General features: G+C 44.3%; 1 protein-coding gene across 2 annotated transcripts in view; it reads right to left on the bottom strand.

The window, feature by feature from the left end:
- PTPRT (protein tyrosine phosphatase receptor type T) overlaps positions 1-22170 on the bottom strand; it is a 446577-nt gene that overhangs the window by 62246 nt on the left and 362161 nt on the right. The window contains exons 14-17 of one of the 2 annotated variants that reach the window (XM_063404659.1): positions 15519-15654; positions 10458-10487; positions 2484-2531; positions 159-307 (exon numbers count right to left, since the gene is read on the bottom strand). In XM_063404659.1, coding sequence (XP_063260729.1) covers positions 159-307; positions 2484-2531; positions 10458-10487; positions 15519-15654 — 363 coding nt within the window. The remainder of the gene's footprint in view (positions 1-158; positions 308-2483; positions 2532-10457; positions 10488-15518; positions 15655-22170) is intronic. The other variant, XM_063404660.1, reaches the window with a different exon arrangement.

A 22170-nucleotide genomic window follows, 5' to 3' on the forward strand; every position in this document is an offset into this window, starting at 1 on the left:
GCAGTGACAGAGACACCCCAGATTTCTATGGAGCTTTTGCAATGATCTCTGTCACTGCCACTCCTAACTCCTCAACACCGTGCCCAAAGGAATGGGTCCTTTTAAGAACCCAGAGCTCTCCAGGGGGGTCATATCCATTGCAAGCAAGTTAAACTTACTGAATCCATTAACATCTTGGCAGCTGGAAGAAAAAGCTTCTTCATTGTGAACAGCACTGAGTTTGGTGGAGGTCTTGTCAGAAGCAGCCACAGGACCCATCTCCCTCTGTGTGCTGGTCTGAGTCTCCTTCTGCTTCTTGGCTAGCTTCCTTTGGGGTGGTTTGGAGAGGGGAGAAAGCAAGGTCAGTCTGCCCGCATTAAAAGTAAAGCAACGGCAACATATTTTGATAAAATTCCCCCACTTGATCAGACATGCAGGGCACGAGAGAAACCACACTCCAGGAGACCCCACGGCTTTTTAACACAATTGTGGAGCCCGATAAATATCACAATACCAGCCTGGGGTTGTCCCTGCCAGCCACTCATCTGGCACAAACCTGCATCACCCCAGCAGTGGGAGTGCTACCTCAGCCTGGGAGAGGGTGGGATGGCTCCGGCCCCCAGCGCGGGTGCTGCGTGCCCCAGGAGGAGCAGAGGGCTCAGGATGGGAGCACTGCTCACTCCACTGGACCAGGACATCTGCATCCATCCCGTGGGATGCTCTTTGAGGCAGTGTGAGACCTGGCTCTGTGCCACCAGAGAGATGGAGCAGAGCTCTGTCCTGTCCCCAGGCAGAGCAGTGAGGGCAGCAGCCTCCTGAAGCCTGACACATGCTCCAAGTGCTCTGGGGATCCCCAGCCAGGGAAGGGTGGGGCACATCAAAGGTTGAAGTTGTTTTAGCAATGTCCAAATATTTCCCTGATCTGGGAAAAAGAATCTTGTCTTGTTTTGAGGAGGCAGCAAAAACTTTGTCAAAAGCAGCAAGGCTGCCTGCTCTGAAAACACTAACAAAGCTGAAAACATAAGGGGCTCCTTTTTTGCAAACACAGAGAATAATAAAATGGAGAGAAGCAGGAAAAGTGAGCTGCTAAGCTTCCACTGACATTTGACTGCCCTGTGCTTCATTCGTATCAGAGAGCAAAACCCTTTAAAAATGAATGTGTGACATTCTACAATCCACGCCTTGAAAAAATATCACACAAATCCCTAGCACCAGCAGCAAAGAACTTTGCTCACACAACTTCCCTAGATAGGAAAATAAAACAAAATAAAAGGGAGAAAAACAGATTACTGTAAGAAGGAGCTTTAGTTGCCTTTCTTTTTTTCCAACTCAAAGAAAAAAAATCCTAACAACTGAATCATTTTGCAAAGAGGTTTTTCGTCTCTAAAACAACATGGTTATGGTAAGTACTACCCATCTTTTAAATTTAATTAGAGCCTAAAAAAAGGAGGTACTCCTTCCAACATAGTCTCTCAGGCTCTGTTTATGCACAGAACATGTCAGAGTGGCATTTACAGGCAAGTTCAAGCACATAGCTGAGCCCCAGCCTCCAGGAGATGGGCAGCTTGGCCACTTACACTTGTTTGCAAAGAAGGGTCAAAGAGAGCTAAATCCTTTGCCTATGTGTGTGGGAAAAGCCTGTTTTAAAGAAAGATAATCCAGATCAGGAGAGCAGAGATTTATGGAGAAAACTCGGATGTTGGCTGCAAACTTTTGAACATTCACATCTGTCTCATCTGCTCAGCCATTTACAATTAGTGGTTCCAATCCAAGCCCAGAGCTGTTCCAATGGGGTCCATCATCCCAGGGGCCTTACTCAGACCTCCCAAACCCCCATGGTGTACCCACTTGTGCAGAGGAAGATGCAAAGAGGGGAGCAGTCCTTGAGGGATGAAGCAAAAAGCTGGTGTTTAATGATGTTAAAAGCTTTGCTTCCAGTGTTCAGCAGCGTTGGCACAGCCACAGAATTAGGAGCTGTGAGCTGCAGACACAGGAGCCCCTGTTTTTTTGCACTGTGGTACCTGAAGTAACTAAAATAGTCTTGAAGTGCGTTAACCCTGCCGTGTGGTTCTTTTAATCCTGATGGTTTGCTAATCCTACATGCCTGTGTGAATTCTTTGGCAACAGGAATTAAAATCACTCAGTGGGAAACACAAATCCAAAATGCAGAAGTCCTTAATAACAAGCACTCTGGACTGCTGGGGTGAGCCACTACAGACGACCACTCCTGATGCTTCAGAAGAGTGAGTCAAAAGGGGCAACTTCCTCATTCAGTGCAAGTTAAATTATTTGTGGCAATAATTATCTGTAAGTCCCCATGGCCTGGTATCTTTCCAGAAATGCCAACAGGCTACAAAGAGCCGGAATTGGCAAACTTGTTTTGTCTTTGTGTGAATGAGCAACAACATTTCTGCATGTCCTAGGCAGGAGAAAAATAACCCCAAACCCAAGCCCCTTAGTCCCCAAAGGCCTGCTTACAAAAGCCCTATGCAAAGGAGTTCTACCTGGTCCTGTAGAAGACAGAGAGGCCCCTAAAACATTGGCTTGAATGCCTAAAAAGAAAAGGTGACATGAGTTTAAAGTTCTCAATCTACCTCACACACACAACCCTGGTCTGCAGCTGAAAACTCTACAATTGTCTTTCAACAGCGTCTTATCAGTTTCCACCTTTCTCCCTCTCTGTTCCAAGAATGTAAAAATTCTTCATCTAAATTTAGAGGGAAAAGGAAGACAGATCTCTTTTGAGGATTTCAGAGATGAGCTTGCCAGACACATCAAGGGGCTCTCGGCTTCTGAACGTGCCTTTTCTGCCGCCTTTCTGTGTCTGGAGAGAGTGGCAGCACAGGACTAAGCCTATTTGGTCCTTACCATCATTATAATTCATAGAAAAGATTATAAAATCAAATGACTAGCGCTTTCCAGAATGCTAGGGATGTGACTTAAAACCCACAGCTAGGTAGAGCTTTATTTCCCAGCACGTCGAAACGCCTTTTGGGATTGGAAAAGCGTTTATCTAGAAATGCTGTTTCCAAAAATAGAGATCTCTGTGAATCGCTGACAAGCCAAGCTGGTGACTCGGCCCCTGCTGTCCCCACTGCCACTGCAGCACCCCAACAAAGCTGCCCTGGGAGCATCAGTGCCACTCAGGGGCTGGCTGCGTGCCCAGCGTGTCCCCAGCACAGCTGACACCCCGCACAGGGCAGACACCTCCCACTCATGCATTGTGCAGCTGGAAAGGGGAGGAAACAAAGGACCAGGCAGGTACTGGGGAGAGGAGTCTGATACAATCGACACAGAATGCCAGGAGGGGAATGAAATGATCCTGATGCTGGTTTACATTCAAGGGTAAGGGAAATGTGGCAAGAAGAAATCAGGAGTCCATGGGTGGAGTTTTCCGGGTTGCTCTTTCCAGTTTGGGAGGGTTTGGAAATGAAGAGATGATGTCTGCAAGCACCACACACACAGAGGGGGATGAGACAGAAAGGTGCTCAGAGCTGAGTGAAAAAATGAAAGCAGCTGTATAATCAGGCAGTTGATGCTGACCCCACTAAAGCAAGGAGAAAAGCCATTGGCAGTGAACACAACTAAGTGTGAATTTGGGGAGAAAAAAATGATGGAGATTTGATTTGGTTATTTTTTGAAACTCCTACTCATATCAGAGACTAGACATAAAATCTGAAGCACTATATTAAAATTGTGGGAGTTCCACTTAAACAGTCAAGGAATGTAAACTTGGTATCAAGCACAAACCATTTACTGCCACGGGCATTAATCAGGAAGCTCCAGCAATATTTTCTGTTAGAAGTATCTACAGGATCAGACTCCTGTTTCGTGGAGGTTTGGATGACTGTCAGGTATTATTTTTTAAAAACGGCTTCAAACTCTTCTCTAACTTTTTCTATTAATTCTACATGCATGAACATTAAATCTGTAACTGCCACTCCTGGAGAACTCTCGTGCATGTACATTGACAGATTTAATTTTAGATGTTTTCCCAGGATGGATTATGTACACTGTGGTGTAGATTTGCATGCACAGGTAATTTAGACATTAGGTATAGATCATGTAAGTTAAACATGAAATTTCCTCCTACAGACATAAATTGCATATTGCCCTGAATTTCAATAAGCAATTTGAGAAAGCCAAAAAAAAAAATCCTTTTAGAGGAATTGTGTGTAGCAAACTCCTAGGAATACACATGTAATTTGTGATGGAATCTGCCCCAGTTTAAGGCAGGCAGTGATGAGCCATGCAAATACGAGGGAGCACTGGTCAAACAGCAGATCTATTGGAAAGGATCCCCGTGCCCTAAACCTGTAGCAGATCTAATCCAATTTGGAAGAATGCTTTCATGCTGGTTTAAAACGAAGGGCCTGGCACTGTAATTTGGGTGATCCTGTTGCTCTGACACTGCTCTTCAAACCAGACCCGTGCTACAGGGCCACACACAAAGGAGGACACCAAAGGCAAAGCTGGAAAACATGATCTACAAGCAAAGGCCAAAGGAAATGTGGACCTTTAATCTAGAGAAAAGGAAACCAGATAGGGCTGATAGGTCTCCAGACATGAAAAGACAGCGGAGGGGAGCTGTCCTTGCTGCCTGCAGGGGCTGGGGAATGCATGGGGAGCTCTGGGGAAGGGCTCCGTGCAGGAGGAGCTGCCCATCCCTGGGGCCAGTGGGGCAGGCTGGGCACTCCTGGGCCCCACAGGCTGTGAGCAGAGCCAGAGGAGAGGCTCAGAGCAGGGCAGCCTTCTGCCTCACTCAGGGGGCTCCTGCTCAGTGTGTGCCTCCTCAGTGCCCCTCCTGAGCTGCCAGCAGCCTGAGCAGGGCTGGGGGACAGTGCTGCCCTCAGCACCGGGGCAGCCTCCTCAGAGGCACTGAGGGCACAGCCCCATCTCAGCACCCCTGACAGCTCCAGTGGGCTCTGGGCACCTGCTCTGGGGAAAAAAAGTAGTAAAAGTGTAGTAAAGGTGTAGTGAATGTGTAGTGAAAGTGTACTGAAGAGCAAAGGCCAGTGTCACAGAGCAAACCTCACAGAGCAGGAGGAAGTGGAGATAAGTCAAAAGATGCCCTGGGTGTTTTGCACAGTGAGTGTACAAGCACAAGCTCTTGAAAGTATGATCTAAGCCTCACTTGATCAAATTAATCACTGTTTGTGGAGGATTTATTTTTATTTATATTTATTTTTTAGTTTTACTTGAAACCAGGGAAAGTTTAGACGAGCCAGATGGAAGAAGGAGCCATCCAGTGTAAGTCTGCTGGTACAGACAGCCACAAACCCTGCCCTCTGCAAAGTTTAGGCTTGCAATCACCATACAGACACGTTCTAAATAACATCTCATCTACTTTCTGCATTTTGATACATTATTTTTTTTTAATTTGCTTTCATTAGACAGGCATAGCCACTGATTAACGATCCTGTTTTTCCATCATCTGATGAGAAAAGCACCTAATGAGAATGTTTCTTCTTAAAATCCTGATTTAGCAAGCTGACCTGTGCAGGCAGATCCCACCATCCATGGAAATACAAGGAGATATTTATGTGTGAATGTGATTATACAGAGGTACTCTTATAAATAAAATAAAGGGATATTTTTCTTTTCAAATGTCCCACAGATGGTGGCAATAAATTCAGCATAAACTCTGTTATTTCAAAAAATCTAAGTATATATTTAGCTTAATAACCTTTGCAATCTCTCCCATGAAAAGAAACTCCCAGCTGAAGCCACCCAAAAATTAAAATTGGTGTGAATTTCCAGTGGGAGGTGAAGGGACTCCTACATTGCAGTCACGTACCTGGAGCTCTGGCCAGTTCAAGGGAAAAGGAAAAAAAAAGAGCACTCATGGCCACTGAGTGCTCTTTTCTCATAAATAACATTAAACTGAGTGCTTGTAGCACATACATGAAGCTCTATATTTCCAGAAATTCTTCCCTGGTCTCATATTGCTCTTGATTAAATTTCATTCTGCAGCCATTACCCAGTCCAGGAGAAAGAAACAAACCAAAACAAACAACCCACGCACAGAAAACATTTCCATTTATTTTCCTGGTGAGCAAATAATAAAATCATGATATGGATTGCTGCAGTTGAAAATACTGTTGCAAAAGAGGTGTCTGTCACTAACTGCAAACCCTTCTGTAAAGTGGATGAATTGCTGTCTGTGTTTTACAGCTTCAGCTGGGAGTAAAACCAACATCCCCCAGACCTGGCTGGGTTGATGCCTTACACTACCCATTACATTTAAGTGCAGAGAAACAGCAGCAATTCTGTCTCAACCTCAGACACCATCTGTGTTGGTGTAAATACAGAGTAACTCCTCTGAAAATGTTCAGGCATCACCCTGGGCACAGGGGTGCAAGGAGTGCACCAGGACAAGAACTCCTAATTCCATCTCTTTCTCTTCACAGGTGTTGGGAAAGATGAAACACGAAAGTCTTATAGATATGATTGCTTGGCAAAAGAATCTGAGAATAGGAAACCTATCAGTGAAATAGAAATGAGAGCTGGTTTTGATGTATAAGATTCCACTGGACAACTGGAAAGACAATGGCTGAGGGGGCTGAAGGGGAGATCCCTGTGGATTGAACAATGTCCTTGGCAAACACAAGGGATGCTTCTGCAAGCTGAAGAGTCCAAGGGTCAGGGAGACCCTGCCAGTTTGACAAAGAAGAAAAAAAGGATCTAGAAAGGAGCTTTTAGGGTCAAAAACGGAACACAGTATGGTAATGCAGGACTCCTAATAGGCTGTATGTAGATTCTATAGGATTTGTGTCTTTTCCTGGTTGGATGTTGTAAATTAGCATATTCAGTACATAAAAAGATAGAATGTATTGTAACCAGAACTTAAGGGTCTCTCAAGCATGCTTTCAGTTGTGACTGGCAACTTTACGCTGTCTCTTCTTACCCACAACCCAAGATTGCTGTAGTTTCATCTCTCAATAAACAGCAGGTTTGTTAAGAGCTGCTTGGGAGTCCTGCACCTCTCATCTGGGCTCTTACAGCAGGATCTCAACTCAAAGCAGCCTTTGCTGATGGGTAAAGTGAAGCACACAATACGATGTTGACCCTGCACGATGAGTTACGTGTTAGGAATCGAGGCCTCCTGGGTTGTATTTCCACTTAAAGCATGTTAAAGATCTTCATGGCCTTCTCTTTCATCCTCTCCTGTGTGTTGTAGGAAGTTTTCAATCAAGTGTTGCTATCCAAGAATCCCAGAACTATTTACCCGTAACTGTGCATGCCCAAAATAGCTGCTCTTGTAAGTGATTTTTTTGGACTGGTTTCACCCATCAGAACTGCAGGGATTAAACCATCACAGAATCAGAGCTTCCATTCTTGAATTGCAGCAGAACACAAGACTGGCTGAGGGCAGAACTTTAGAGATTACCGAAATGTTGTGGCCTGTCTCTGTAAAGATGAGGTACTCCTGAAAAAAGTCTCAGTGACTTTAATAGAATTAATCATTCAGAACTGTTTGGAAGAGTTAGGAGAGGAGATTTTGGTCTCTAACAAAAGAAATGCCTGTACAGAAAATGACAAAGGGTTGGGAGGAATTATCTGAAAGCAGACAAGACTTGCTCTAAGAAACACAGTTTGAAGACCAGAAACTGAAACCAAACATGAAGTGATACAGTCCATATGGTCACATCTAAAGATCTGCCAGCAGATCTATTTGGGAACCTGCTTTTCAATACTGGTAAGACATTCACCTGAATTTTGCTTCAGGACTAAATAATTCATGCAAGGTCATAGCATAGAAATCAATTCTATTTTAAAAAAAAATCTGTGTATATAACCATATTGCTGCTGTTATTTCCACAACATTTCAAATAAACTTACGTCCAACCTCACTGCTGATAGGAGTCCAGAGCAATTTGAACCAAGTTTGGCTAAGAATTGCACAATCCTTAGCAATTTCAGATCTTCATCTGCAATTCTAATGAAGAATTTCATGTGAACCTTGAAACTCAGTGGAACTTCACTGCATGCTCCTTCATGGGCTCTCCTGCTTTCTTCCCTCACTACTGGAACATCCTTTTACCTTGATTATTGTAACCAAGGGGGGAAAAGAGCAAAACAGAGCTTGGGTTTTCCCAGCACAGGGAACAGGCCCAATGCCATGTGAGCCAAAGGGCAGAGCCTGGTGCTGCAGTGCTCACCTGACTGTGGATGTGTTGCCTCCACTATCAGGATGCTGCAGCTTGCAGAGCTGTCCCTGGGACACCACCAGCACAGAGGTAAGAATGAGCTCCTGGCAGAAAATTTTGGGTGTGGCACTGGGGAGGAAAAGCTTTCTAAGCTCCAATCTCCAGTGGCTCCTGTGAACACTCAGCTTGCCTGATGGCACCTCTGGCTTTTCCCTGTGTGAGGTGCTGCATGCTGCACATCTGCCTCACTAAACCTTATTAAAGCCCTTCCTTCTGCCTCTGCTGAAGCTCACCCCAGGCTTGGGTGACCCTCCAGAGGCTTTTCTCTTCACTTTTGCTGAGTCCCTGCACTGCTCCCTGGGGAAAAAGGGTCTAGCAAATTGGCCCACAGCAAACAGACCCTTAAGGATCCCTGTGCTTGCTCTGGCACAGCATTCCTCAGCTGACTGCTGAAAGCAATGCTGTGCAGCTGTAAAATGGGTCACACAGGGCTTGGAAGTTGATTCATCTTTTTAAACACACAGGCCTCAAAATAAAATGAAGCGGGGAACATGCTGACCACATACTGCCTGCTGGAAAAAGACAGAGGGATAATGGGAAACCTGGCACTGAATTTCTCAGACAGTGGTGCTACTGGTGGCAAGGAAACCAAACAGTAAAACAGGAGAAATGTGCAGAAGAGGAAAGCTTCTATCAATAAATTCAACCAGCTTGTAGCACCTTTGGGTTAGAACCATCCCCTACTGTACACTTAGTTAACCTCCTCTTTAGTCTGGCTACAAATTTCATTCTCAGTAAACCAGTGTGAGGTCTAGAGGAAATGGAGTTACTCTGCATTTACAATTACATCACTGGGCTAAGTCAAGACTCGTGATGGTGTCCTAAGGCTCCTCACATGCTTGGAAAGTGGGAAAGGTTCCCCTTTCAACATCTTCCTGAGAGCTCATGGAGAAACAAAATCCCTCCAAGCACTGGTGCATAGGGATCCCTGTTCTTTGGATGTAAAGCAAATAATCTGGAAAAGAAATCAGCTCCCCTTACAATGGCAGCACACTGACCCTCTCATTCTGCTGGCCTGCTGAACATCTTCCAGAAAGAGGCACCAAGATGAGACAAAGAGGAGCTGCAGGAAGGGGTGAAGGAGGCAGCTCCTGGGGCAGCAGACCAGGAGGGGCTGCCAGGGCTGACGTGGCCCTTTGGACAACTCGGTGGCTTCCAGAGCCCTGACAAGCCTGGCAGGGTGTGGGGAAAGGCTTGGTGTCAGTGATGGGGCTCCTGCTGCTCCTGGGAGCTGGAGAGGGCAGAGCTGTTCTGTCTGCAGCAGCAGCTGCCTCCCCCATCCCTCCCAGCCCTCTGATGGCAGCAGAGGTGTCCAGCTCACTTCTCCAGGACTTTTTCCTCACATCATTGATCCAGCCCTCTCCTCCTCCAGACCCTCAGACAACCATTTTCATGGCAGAAACAGCTTGGCCCTGATTGCTTCCCAGCCCCTCAGTCTTTAGGCAGCAGATGGCTCTGGGAGTACCGATGTGTGAAGCATTTCCATGTGCCTTAACAACTGCCTTAATTATGCAGCATTGTCATTAGGACTGGACAGGTGATTTAGATCTGAATATCTGAATATCCACTTCATCATCCAATGATCTAAACCAACACGCAGAACCTGGCAGCTCCAGGGATGTTTGCTGGGATAATGTCAGAAACCTTAAGGTTTTTAAAAAGCTTACATCCATGGCTGAGAAATCCCCAACAGGAACTTTCAGGTGTGAATTTCCCTGGGCTGGCTAGGAGCAATGGACAATTAAAAAGGTGCACTTGGGACGCCCTGTATTTGTCCATTAGCATTTACAGAATCACAAAATCATTTATGTTGGAAAAGATTTCCAAGATCATTAAATCCAACTGTTCCTGCAGCACTGCTGTGTCCATCCCTAAACGCTGTCCCCAAGTGCCACGTCCACACAACTTTTAAATGTCTCAGTGGTGACTCCATCACTTCCCTGGGCCACATGTTCTGGTGCTGGGCAGCCCTTTTGGTGAAGAAATTTGTCCTGATATCCAATCTAAAGATGAATATCCACTTTGAAGAGCTATAAACTGTAACTGACATTTCTGTGGACATTCATATGTTTGCAGACAGCTAAAGGTGCAGTGGGAAAACGAGGAAAACATAACAACATGCAACTGGGAAAATAAAACATAAAGAACAAGCTGCTGGAAAGACAAGGATAAATCAAATGATTAAAAAAAAAAATAAAATACAACAAAGCACAAAATTACCACAAGGTGAACATGCTCAAAAAACCTCATCCCCAGTCAAGTACTTACAAGTAATAGGAGTAGGAATATGCATTTCTTCTAAATATTGATGGCCAGTCAGATGAACAAAATATCCAAAAGGAGAAAAAGAGAAAAGCACATAATTAGATTTAGATGAACTCCAGGCTTCTTTTTCCAATATACAAAGTATGTGTGCTGTTTTCTGTACTGAGATCCTATTTGCCTACACTTGTTTCAGGAGCTGTATGTTGGTGAGGAATAAATAGATATTGAACTGGAGACAGTTGTGCTTCCACTTCTGCCACCATGAATAAATCCCTTCACCTTTAATTCCCTCACTTTATCATGTCAGTAACATGGGCAATGAGATTTAATTTTGCCTCTCAAGTGCTTTGATATTTTTGAAATGCAAAGAAAGATGTCAGAGCTATTAATACAAATAACAATAAATAGGGAAGTGACAATGTAAGAATGCCACAATTTTGGAATATTTAGACAATGAGCAAATTGTCTAATGATAAATCAAGCTTCGTCAAACTCTAAAATGCAAATAGTTCATTAACAATTCAAGCATCACTCCATATTTATAGCTGAGCACTGGGGGCATGCATTAGCTTTCTGCATCACTGTGATTAAGCATTTTCTACCACAGTTTCTCAACAATTCATTTCACAACACTTTGAGCAGCATCACAAACTGAGTCTTGGCAATCAGTTGTAACTTAAGAGGTGATATTTTCCCTTTTATAGCTGGGAAGAAGTTTCTCTGAAAAGACTGGTTCAGCACACACCTAGCCCAGGGTATTAGAGATTTACCACCAGCCACAAGAAGCCACAGAAGCAGCAGCAGTGGTCAAGGCAGGGGAAAACAGTGAAACTCAAACTTCAGCCTATTGCACAGCTTTAAAATCCCATCCTTGAAGATACTAGGATGACTGGGAATCACTTAGAAATACAAATGCAGCTTCCAAGTGCTCACTTTTATGGTTGCTCTGAACACAACTTCCATGAGCACAGGTGGAAAGCAGGTGCAGCTGTCACTGTGCTGTGCACACATGGGGTAAAGAGCAGTTTATGAAGATTAAACTGAAGTGGTGTGGTTTTCCTGGTGATGGCCTTTGCTGTAAACCTGCTATTTTGGCCATATTCCTGAGGTATGCCAAGTTATTTGAATGGCACTGATTGCAAGCTACACCAGGTTGTATTTTAACTAAATGCTATTATCTCCTGGAAGCAGCAATCCTACAGGCCCCAGCAATGCACCAGTTAAGGTGCAGTGATTGCCACTGAGATTCTCTGTGAAAATCCAAGTTCCTCTGAGCCTCTAAACAAAGGGGAAAATGACCAAGATGTAGAAAATGAGAGCACACACAGCTGAACCCCTGAAACCCCCCAAATGATTCAATTAAACCAAGCCCTGTGAGAGGCCAGGAGCAGGGCTCACACTGCTCTATCGACTGGAACTGTTCCCTTGAACCTCTTGCTGCTCTTTCTGCTGCTCTCCTGTCTGGGCCACAGACATCTGGGATCCCACCAGACTCTCAGCCCTCATTAAAAAGCTGCACATCCCTCCAGGCTGCAGAGGAAAGCTCAGAAAGGTTTGCTCCATAAGGACAGAAAATAAAGGAACACAAACAAAAAGAAGAGCATGCTTTGGAATTGGATATTTTGGCTCAAATTCTTCCAAAATATGCAGCCTGAAATAAGGACTTACTAAAGAATATTTCACAGCTTAACTGTGAGAACTGGTCAGAGTTATGGTTCAATAAAAACACGATCCTAGAATGTAGAACACAACCCAACCCTTGCCTGGCTCCCTCCTGAAAGAGGGACACAGAGGGGACACTGGTCACTGCATGTGCAAATGTCCCTTTTCCTAATTCCATCCTATAGCTTGTGTGTCTTCTGCCCAAGAGGCTTTGGGGTTTTATTTAATTAGTTTAAGGTACCAACCTAAATCCTAATCCAGAATAAGGAGCTGAATTTTCATAGGAGGAAATAATCCTGGACCCTACATAGCCCCAAATCTCCTTTTTTGCTACCGACAGCAGTTTAAAGAACTCATTTACAGTGCTCCCATGACAGGCTGTCTGATCCTATTTATTCAGTCTTATATTTAAAGGGGTCAGTGGAGACTTTGTCTGCTCAAACACACCAGCCTGAGAGGTGTCACATTCTTCACTCCAGGGAAATGCAAGTCACGATTACATCAGAATTAAAACTGCCCAGATGAAATCAGAACTGACCAAAATCAAATCCTCTGGGGAGGGGCAAAGTCAAAGGGTATTTTCTCCTGAAAAATATCTTGTTTTTCTTGTTCTGTTTTGTTTTCACAAAATGATTCTGTACTCTCTGTATTTAAATAATATTAAGGAAAACAAAACAAGTTCCTTAGAGAATTAGAAATATTTTCTTACAATAAAAATGACATATTTCAGGATATGTATCTGTTAATGAAAGAACGTGGTTCTGCCTTTTCTGGGCATATACACTCATGGGGGCACTGATAACCACCTCTAAATTAACAGGTTAAATTATCACAGAATCACAGAGTTTTTTGGGTTGGAATGGACCTTAAAGATTATTCCAATCCCCTGCCATGGGCAGGGACACCTTCCAACATCCCAGGGTGCTCCAAGCCCTGTCCAGCCTGGCCTTGGGCACTTTCAGGGATCCAGGGGCAGCCACAGCTTCTCTGGGCACCCTGTGCCAGGGCCTGACCACATTCAATGTGAAAAATTTCCTCATCATATCCAATCTAAATTTAATCTCTTTCAGTTTGAAGCCATCCCCCTTATCCTGTCATTACATGTCCTTGTATAAAGTTTCTCTCCATTATGTGGCAGCAATTTTTATGCCATATACATGTAATGATGATGCTGTGACTCAACTCCTGCAGTCAGTGAGTTCTCAAAACCAAGAAAACAAACTGTTAATGGTTTTGATTTAAATACTGTGAGACAGTCACATTTAAAACAGTCATTGATATGTACACTCAATTTTGACATAGATATCCAGATATGGAAAATTTAGCAGACTTTAGACAGCCCCAAGTATCAATTAAAACTTTCAGACAACAAACATAAAATCAAACCCAAATTTTCCGCTGCATAAATAAACTGGTTGGCTTAATTTAGTTTCACATATCTGATTAAACCCTCTAAAACTTTATCAGCCCCCAGAAATTTTTGAGTTCCTGGAATTTTTGCAATTTTTTTATTCTGAAACTGTGATCAACTGAGCACTGCTTGCTCATGCTCTGTGTGTGAAAGGTTCCAAGCAGTGTGCTGCTGATGTGGTGAGTCTCACAGGAACAAAAGGAGGCTCTTGATTACACCAATGCTTATCTCAAACCAATGTCTTACTTCTCATCTAATCCCTCTCCCTCCTCTGCTCCTCTGGTTAACAAAATGCTTCATCCAGGAAACCCTGTGCCTGTTCCCAGTGAGCTGGGATGCCCTGGACAATGGACAAATGTCACTGGGGTATTTTCCAGCTCCATTTGAAGACAACATCTCAAGTTCAGCTCATTAAATTATTTTTTCTGAATTGTTGCATTGCAAGGCTACACTATTGTACACCAAGGCCTTGGTGCACTGGGAAGGGAACTGTTTTTAAAATGAGGCTACTGCAAACATGGAATGCAAAAGCTCCAAATGCTTTTGTTAGCAAAATAAGAAGAGCACTCTGTTGTTAAACTGTTCTCTCTGAAGAGCTCAAGCTTTCAGCTCTGCTCCTCCAGAAGTTCCAATCAATTTGTGGTCCAAATCAGCTTCTCCTTTTATGAAAGCTGTTCCCAACCCACACTAGTTTACAAATGAAATGAGCCTGGCAGGCTGAAGTTCATCTTCAGGGAACACTTGTCCATCTGCAGCTCTGAGCCCCAGGTGCACGGGGCTGGTGGTGCCCATCCAAGGGAGCCCAGAATGGATGTGATCAGCAGCCCTGGAGGTGTGCTACAGCCTCCCAAACCTCCTCCTGCACTCAGAGCTTCTAAATGGGAAAAGATTTTAAAGTCAATGAGGCAGTTTATTCCTTATTTCAGTGTGTCTTCCAGCGGGTATCCTTGCAAAGTGCAGCAAACAGATACAGCCTGCAGGGATTCTGCTTGTCTGCCCTGGGAGGGGCTGTGGAAGCAACACAGAGGAAACTGTAATTTTCCAGCTCTAGTGGGGGAAAGGGAGCATTTAGATTTCTGATACTCCCACTCACCTCCTTTCTAATGATAACTTTGAAGAAAACTGCCCAGGTTTACAAAGCCTGTGGCAAAAGCAGATAGAGCAAAGTTCTGTCCATGGGACATCACACCCAAAGTCACCAAAAGCTGCTGCTTCAGGGACCAGGCAAGCTCAGCTGAAGGTCCTGAGCACTGTCCCAGGGGCCAGCTCAGCTCAGCAGGGGCTTGGGAACTTTCACACAGAGCACGTGGATCCTCAGTGTCCAGCCTCTGGGACTCATTCTGCAGTGTTTTATCTAATTTAGTGAGATAATAACTTAGGCTGTAGCAGTGGGGACAGCCAAAGCATCAGCAAACTCAAGGGTTGGTAAATGGTTGGGATGAAGCAGCCACAGCTTCTCTGGGCACCCTGTGCCAGGGCCTCACCTCTCTCAGAGGGAAGAATTTCTGATATAAACTGATATAAACCTCCCCTCTGTCAGCTTGAAGCCATTCCCCCCTGTCCTGTCACTCCAGGCCCTTCTGAGTTTTCCCTCTCCACATTTCTTGTAGCTCCTTCAGGTACTGAAAAGCCACAATTGGGTCACTCCAAACCTTCTCTTCTCCAGACTGAACAATTCCAAGTCTCTCAGCCTTTCCTGTTAGGAGAGGTTTCTCTTTTTATACCCTTGTACTTCTCCATGCTACTTTGGGACTTGTCCCTAGACATTATTATCAATTAATTATCATTATGTCTTTGCAGTACCAACCATTCCTTTGTTGCTGGATCTCCCACAACTGGTATTTCTTCTGGGCCTACAACCCTTAATGTCAGTGTTACACAGGCATTACCTCTGTCACACATAAATAATGTTTCATATTTATTTATTCTTCCTTTGGAAAATAAAACAATGTAGCCCAGAGGTCCAAGATGGAAGCAAAGCAGAAACTTACCTTCTTTTGATGGTAAGCATTGCTCCCAAGAGGATAATAACAAACATCAGGAGACCAGCTATAACTCCAGCCATTTTCACTGTGCTGTCAACTTGCTTTTCAGGTTCCACTGCATTGGAATTCTGGGTGGAAGCTCCTTAAAAGATGGAGGGAGAGGAAGGACAAGATATTTAAAAAAAAAAAAGAATTTGTAGGCAAACTGTGCAATGATCCACTTTAAATATTCATTTGAAAGCCTAACAACATATTTGCAATCAAATTGCAATAGACAATTGTCCATCTAACCAAATCTGCCTTTAATGAGGGCTAATGACAGATAATTCAGAGCAGTAATAGGGTGTAAAATCCCAGTGTAGTGCAAATGACTCTAATATTTTACTAAGTTATACTGTAATGGGGCATTTACTCTTCTGAAGCACTCAGCATGCACCCAGAAACAGGAGAACAACAGTTCTAATTTTAATCTCAAATAGTTTAAATGGACTTGCAATCCTTACTCATCGAAATAGTGAGCAAAGTAACATGTAATAGTAATAATACTTCTGGCAGAAACTTTTTCCCTCTAAAATCAGCTCACATTTGTGTTTCTCAGTGTATTGGAGGCCTGGTTTTTTTTAAACATCCCATTACACACACACATGTAACAAGCATTAATCCAACATAAAGAGCACCCTCCACACAGAATCATGGAATGATTTGGGTTGGAAGGGACCTGAAAGCCAATCTCATTCCAACCCCTGCCATGGGCAGGGACACCTTCCACAACACCAGGCTGGACCTTGGAGCTCCATCCAGCCTGGCCTTGGGCACTGCCAGGGATCCAGGGGCAGCCACAGCTGCTCTGGGCACCCTGTGCCAGGGCCTCAGCACCCTTTAACATCACAAAGCAGGCCTAAATCCTTCAGCCAAACAGAGAGCATCATTTCTATTTGAAATATTTGGGGGTTGTGTTGTGTTTGTTTATTTAACAAGTGAAACCTACACACCTGAAAATAAAACATATTTAGGAACATTATTTGCACAGCATTTCTGCTCTAACTGAGCACCTTGGAGAGAGCTGCCTTCTACCCTGTTGTTGAGACCTCATTAGTCCTCATTACAGACCTCAGCTCTGCTGATTTCACCACTTGCTGCACAGAATATTTCCAGATATAGCTTAAGCCACCGAGCTCCATTTAGAAAGCCCCACAAGATTTGAGTCATGGCTACTTTAAAGACTAAATAAGCCTATCTTCATTATATTCCTGTTACATTTAACTGCTCCTAAAAATATCACCACTGCAGTTCACCAAGTTAAATGAATTTATGTTACATGAGATCCACTCTTATCTTGGGCTTCACCTTGGCTGCTGGAGTCAGCCAGGTCTTCCTCTGCAGCTTAACCATGGCAGGGAAAGGGAATCAGAGGTGGACACAGAGGGCTGACAGCAGAAGACATTAATGGCTTGCTCTTTTAACACCTCAGTGCTGCTGATCTTCAGGAAATCTGAATCCCTTCTGTTCATGAAGTCACTTGCTGGGGGAGATGATGTTCCATCAAGTCCATGTGTTGGTGAGACAGCAGTGTTATTGTCACTGGGGTGTTGTTTGGCCTCTTTGCCACACGTTAAGCTGCATATGCTTTAAGAGAGGATGCAGTGCTAAAAGCATGATTTCACTTTTTCTACAGCTAGGCTGTTCATCTGGTTTAGCCAGAGCAAAACACAGAATTTACCAAGCAAAAAGGGCTGGCTCTTGGAATCTCACATATAATTTTCAGCTTTTGCCCCTGACAACTTTACTATTCTGCTGCATTCACCAATTTGCCCATTCACTTAAGAGTTCACTGATAACTTCTGTGCTCACATGTCTGAAATGCATTAATAGGGACTCCTGAGCATGAAAATAAAATATCAGTTGCATATTTCCATCTTTATTTGACAAGCTCTCCCACAACCCTGCAGTAAATGTGTCCAAGAGGTGAGCTATACACCATCAGCCAGGCAATCCCCACAGTCACACAACAAAGGCAATGAGAAAGGTACAATTTCTCCCTGAAAATGGCTAAAACTCTATTCATTTGAAGTGAAAGTCAGAAGTACTCCAAATTATCCTTCAGCTGAGCTGCAGTTACTCCTATGACCCTAAATAATAGGTGTTGGAGAATGGTTTTCTACTATAAACAGCACAGTCAGACGCCCCTCATTTTTGTACCATCTGAATACCCTCATGAAGTGTGAGCTGTGTTAGAAGAAATAAGAATGAGCTGTCAACTCCATCTTCCAATCCACCAGATTGGTTTGATTTTGCCAGGCTGCTGCTGGTTACTGCAGGCAGTGTGTGCTCAGAGTGTTGTTATCTGATATTTCCCACCCCACTGCAGGCTCCTGCAGTTCCAGGAGGAGAAGGAAAGCTCATTATCCATCCTGACACCTCCACGCCGCCCTGACCGACTCACTCCCATCTTCTGGGCAGCTCTGTCTGTCTTGGCAAAGGCCAGCAATTCCTTTAGGCTACCAGCCCAACCCTTTGTCAGTTGTCTCAGCTAATAGTGCCTAGGAATGGAGAATATGACAGCGTCAGCAAATCCCTGGCTCTGGGATTCTCACAGCCTTGCAATGGAACATGACTGCAAAGTCCATTGTTTTCCTGCTGCTCTGGCATATTTACCATGCAGATTTAAATCTCCTCTGCTTGCTCTGGTTTCCCTCTGGCTTCCCTCCTGCTCCAGCACCAGCTCCAAGTATGAACATTCCTATCCTGGCAGGAGGAGCTCTGTGAGCTGTTTCTTGCAGGAGATGACCTCTGCTGCTCCTGGCAGAAAGGCTGGTTTAGAATTCAGTTCTGCTCCTCTCCTTTATAGAGATGCAGGATCTGAAATCCTCTGAGCACAGCAGCCCATAAAAACTGCTCAGATGGCCATTTCATACCAATATCTTTAAACACACTTGCAAATCTCTGCACTACTGTACTTGAGGGGCCACCCTCTTCTCTCTGAAAAACCATGTTTATATACTGCTGGCATTAAAAAGGAATGAAAACAAACTATAACTGTATTTTCTAGTGGTTACTTCCACCACATTTCCTGGAATGAATTGTTCCTTGCAGCAGAAGCTGGATGCTGGAACAGTAAGACACAGAGCAGGTCCCCACTGTTATTAGTGTGTGTATTTCAGTGGCACCAGAGCCCCCACAGAGGGCAGGACCCCATTACTCTGCACTAACATGAACTAGCACAATTTTCTGCCCTAAGCTTGCTTTCTTAATAAGGGAGGCAAATGATAGAAAGCAGTGCCAGAGGAGTGAAGTCTGCAGGTCCCCTGACTCCCTATCTGTGCCTTATCTACTCCACCAGGCTACTGCTCTCAGAAACACTCATTTATGTAGTGTACAAAATGCACCATCCCAGGAGCCAGAGCAGTGGCCTGACTTTCACTGACATTCACCCAGCACTCCACTGGTCACTCAGAGCTAGTTCAACATTTTAGTCCTTTCCCAGCAACCCAACTGACTTTGTTTCCCTTCAACCCCTCCCAAATTCCCAGATCCAGCATCTTGCAGTGAGACAGAAGACAGTAAGTAATAAACACCTTCATGGGAGATGCAGTTCTGGTGATGCTGCAGAGATGCAAAGAGAGCAGGGCAGGGGCAAGTAGCCAATCTCCCAGAGCTGTCCAGCTCACCAGCCCGTGAGAAGTCAGGTTTCTGGATCATCACCCACTGATGGTTCAATTAAGGTTGTAATTAAGGTCTAATCTGGCCATGCTGCTGTTGATTCATGGAAGCACAGAATATGCTGAGCTGGAAGAGACTCATCAGGATCCTCAAGCTCAGCCCCTGGCCCTGCACAGACACCCCAAAATCCCACCCTGGGCATCCCTGGCAGCGCTGTCCAAAGGCTCCTGGAGCTCTGGCAGCCTCGGGGCCGTGCCCATTCCCTGGGGGCAGTGCCAGCAGCACCTGGAGGGAAACCAGCAGTGGCATCTAAGGCAAAGACACCACTGCAGTTTCTCTCACAGCAATTTCTGCACAGGTATATTATTTGAAAATAAGCCACAAAATATAAAGCAACCTCCTCTGTGGAGGTGGCACTCTGAAAAACATCCAGGAAAGAGTGATTACTGAGTGCATGTAGCTAAGCAGGGCTGGTAATACAAGTCTCTTCCATAAAACCTATTTCACAAACTGCAATTTGAAACATTCTTTACTTTAGGCAGCAATTACAATATTGCATTTAAAAAAAAAATGACACTGCCACAAAAAAGAATTCAAGAGAGCCATAAGCAGGAGGGAAAGTCAGGTATTTATGTGAGATTTCCAGCTGGTGAGGCACAAAATCCTGCAATGGAAGTGGCACCACAATCACCAGTAGCCAAGACACTGGAGGAGAGAGAAGAATCCCAAAGCTTAACAGGAGAAGAAAAGAAATCAAATCAAATGATTTAAAAAGATGATTTTAAATTTAATGATTTTAAAGACAGCTGGGTCAAATATCCAGAGTTAAAAAAGGGCAATGCAGTGTGAGGGAGGGAGGGGCAAAATGAGAGAAGCCACACAAGAAATGGGAGGTTCAGCCACCTCCAGGTGACAGGAAAGGCCCAGCAAGGGGACAAGTCTGGTAACGATGAGGTTTGGTTTCAAACTTGTAACACCTAAGAACACAGCTTCTTCAGAAAGAAATCCGCTCTTGGAACAAAAAAACAATCAGAAAAATTACTTCAGAGCATTATTTAACCCAGAAAAATTAATGAAGAATATTGGGCTCCCAGTCATTGTGCGTTGAAATGATCTGCACAATCAGAGTAATTTCTTTGCAACACATAATGGCCAGGCAGTGGGCTGAATGTAAAATCTCCTAACAGACCTAGAGGCTTGTATTCAAAAGACAGCTATTCTCAAATCACTTGTAAACATGATTTCCTTTATTTATTTTTTTATGGTGCTTTCTGTGTGAGTGGCCTACAGATTATTAAAGCAGCTCTGCTTGCAGGAATGTTTTCCCTCATGTTTTCAGTTCCTGATAATCTCTATATCTGTAAAACACAGTCTGATGTGCAAACACAAGGGCAGCCAGGTACCTCCAGGAATGATAACACTGAGATAAAGGTGGAATGGCATCTTTTTATATCTTGATGAAGAAATAGCCAGCACCAGCCCAGGGCTGTCAGCTGACCACACCCTCCAGCAGTGTATTAGCACTGAAATAAAAATCTCTGCATGATGCTGGTGCCTCCAGGTACCATGAGACAACAGACTGGAACAGCTCATCACATGTAAAAGCCAGATCCCTCTTTGGATATTTCTTTGTTGCAATTCATTAAAAAATGAGTATCACAAAGAGGATCACCACACACAACGTCACTACACCAATTTTCCATCTCCAGTTATTGCAGACTGCAAACAGCACAGGTTTAAGACTGTAATGAGACACACTTATTTCTGTAACAAGGCTCAAAAGGAACAGAAAGAATGATGAGAGCCAAAAGCTTTCAACCATATTCTGAGCAGAGAGAGCAGCAAAACAAAGCAGTCCTGGAGAGAAAGACAGAGCAGAATTTGTATCAGGGATTTTCAGGCTTACAGGTGGAATCTGTAGGAGGATGAGGGTAAACACACAGTGAGGCATCAAGAGCAGCATTGCTAAGCTGAATGAGAATTAAAAAAAAAAAGCTGTAAGTGAATAATTGATTCTGGAGATTCCAGGCAAATCCAGCACAAAGGCTTTTCTTTTCCCCTCCTGTTTTTCTTGCTCTCTTCAGAACAGGAGCCCCTAATTTGTGCTAAAAGCAGATATCTGGTCCCCAAGAATAAGAAAGGTTATAACATTTCCCTGAAGGAAGAGCTCAGCTAAAGAGAGTTGCTGTGATGCCAACAAGTGACGTGATGGTTCAGGGGATGACAGCATGTTTGTGTTTTAACTCTTCACTTCTGCAGAACCGTCCTTAAAAACTAGCTCAAAATTATAAAAATGGAAAAGGAGTACAATCACCAGTATGACAAGTTCAAAGTTACAGATGTGACTTAATTTTTGTAAAGTCAGACACAGGGAAATCAACCTTTTGATTGATAACAGGCAAAACCTTCTCAGTGCCTGACAGTGGTATGGATATGTAACACATTCAGCACAATTGCTGACTGTTCCCCCAGCCAGCCCCCTCGAAGTAGTTACCCTGCTCTCACCATGATTATCATGAAAAATCCCCACCCTCAGCAGCTGCAAAACCAGTGAGCAAAGCCCAGGGGTGGGCAGACACTGAACACTGAGACAAAGTCACCTTTACACAGTCACCTTTTGAGCCCAACTGCACCAAGGTGCCTCAAGTACGGGGGTGAGCTGCAAAAACCTGCCCTGGGAGGCTTCACCTGAGCAGGATGGGGAGGAGGAAGGTCTCTTCCAGCACGAGGAGTCAGCTGGGCAGGCTGGGGGTCTGTGTACACTCCACATGTGCTGCATCAACACTGGGACAGTTCCTGTGCTCTGCCAAGCTGGAGCAGCATTTCCAGGCCAGACTGGAATGAAGAGTTCTCTTTTCCTCAACAGTAATGCTACAAAACAGCCTCACACCTGGCTTGTAATTTTATCACATATCCTAATGCAGCCATAGAGTTCTAATGTCCAGCTCCTGGAAAAAGCTCAGAATCTCATTAATATCAACCCTATTGATATTATAAG

The sequence above is a fragment of the Prinia subflava genome, chromosome 8, assembly GCF_021018805.1.
Source record: "Prinia subflava isolate CZ2003 ecotype Zambia chromosome 8, Cam_Psub_1.2, whole genome shotgun sequence".
Taxonomy (NCBI): domain Eukaryota; kingdom Metazoa; phylum Chordata; class Aves; order Passeriformes; family Cisticolidae; genus Prinia; species Prinia subflava.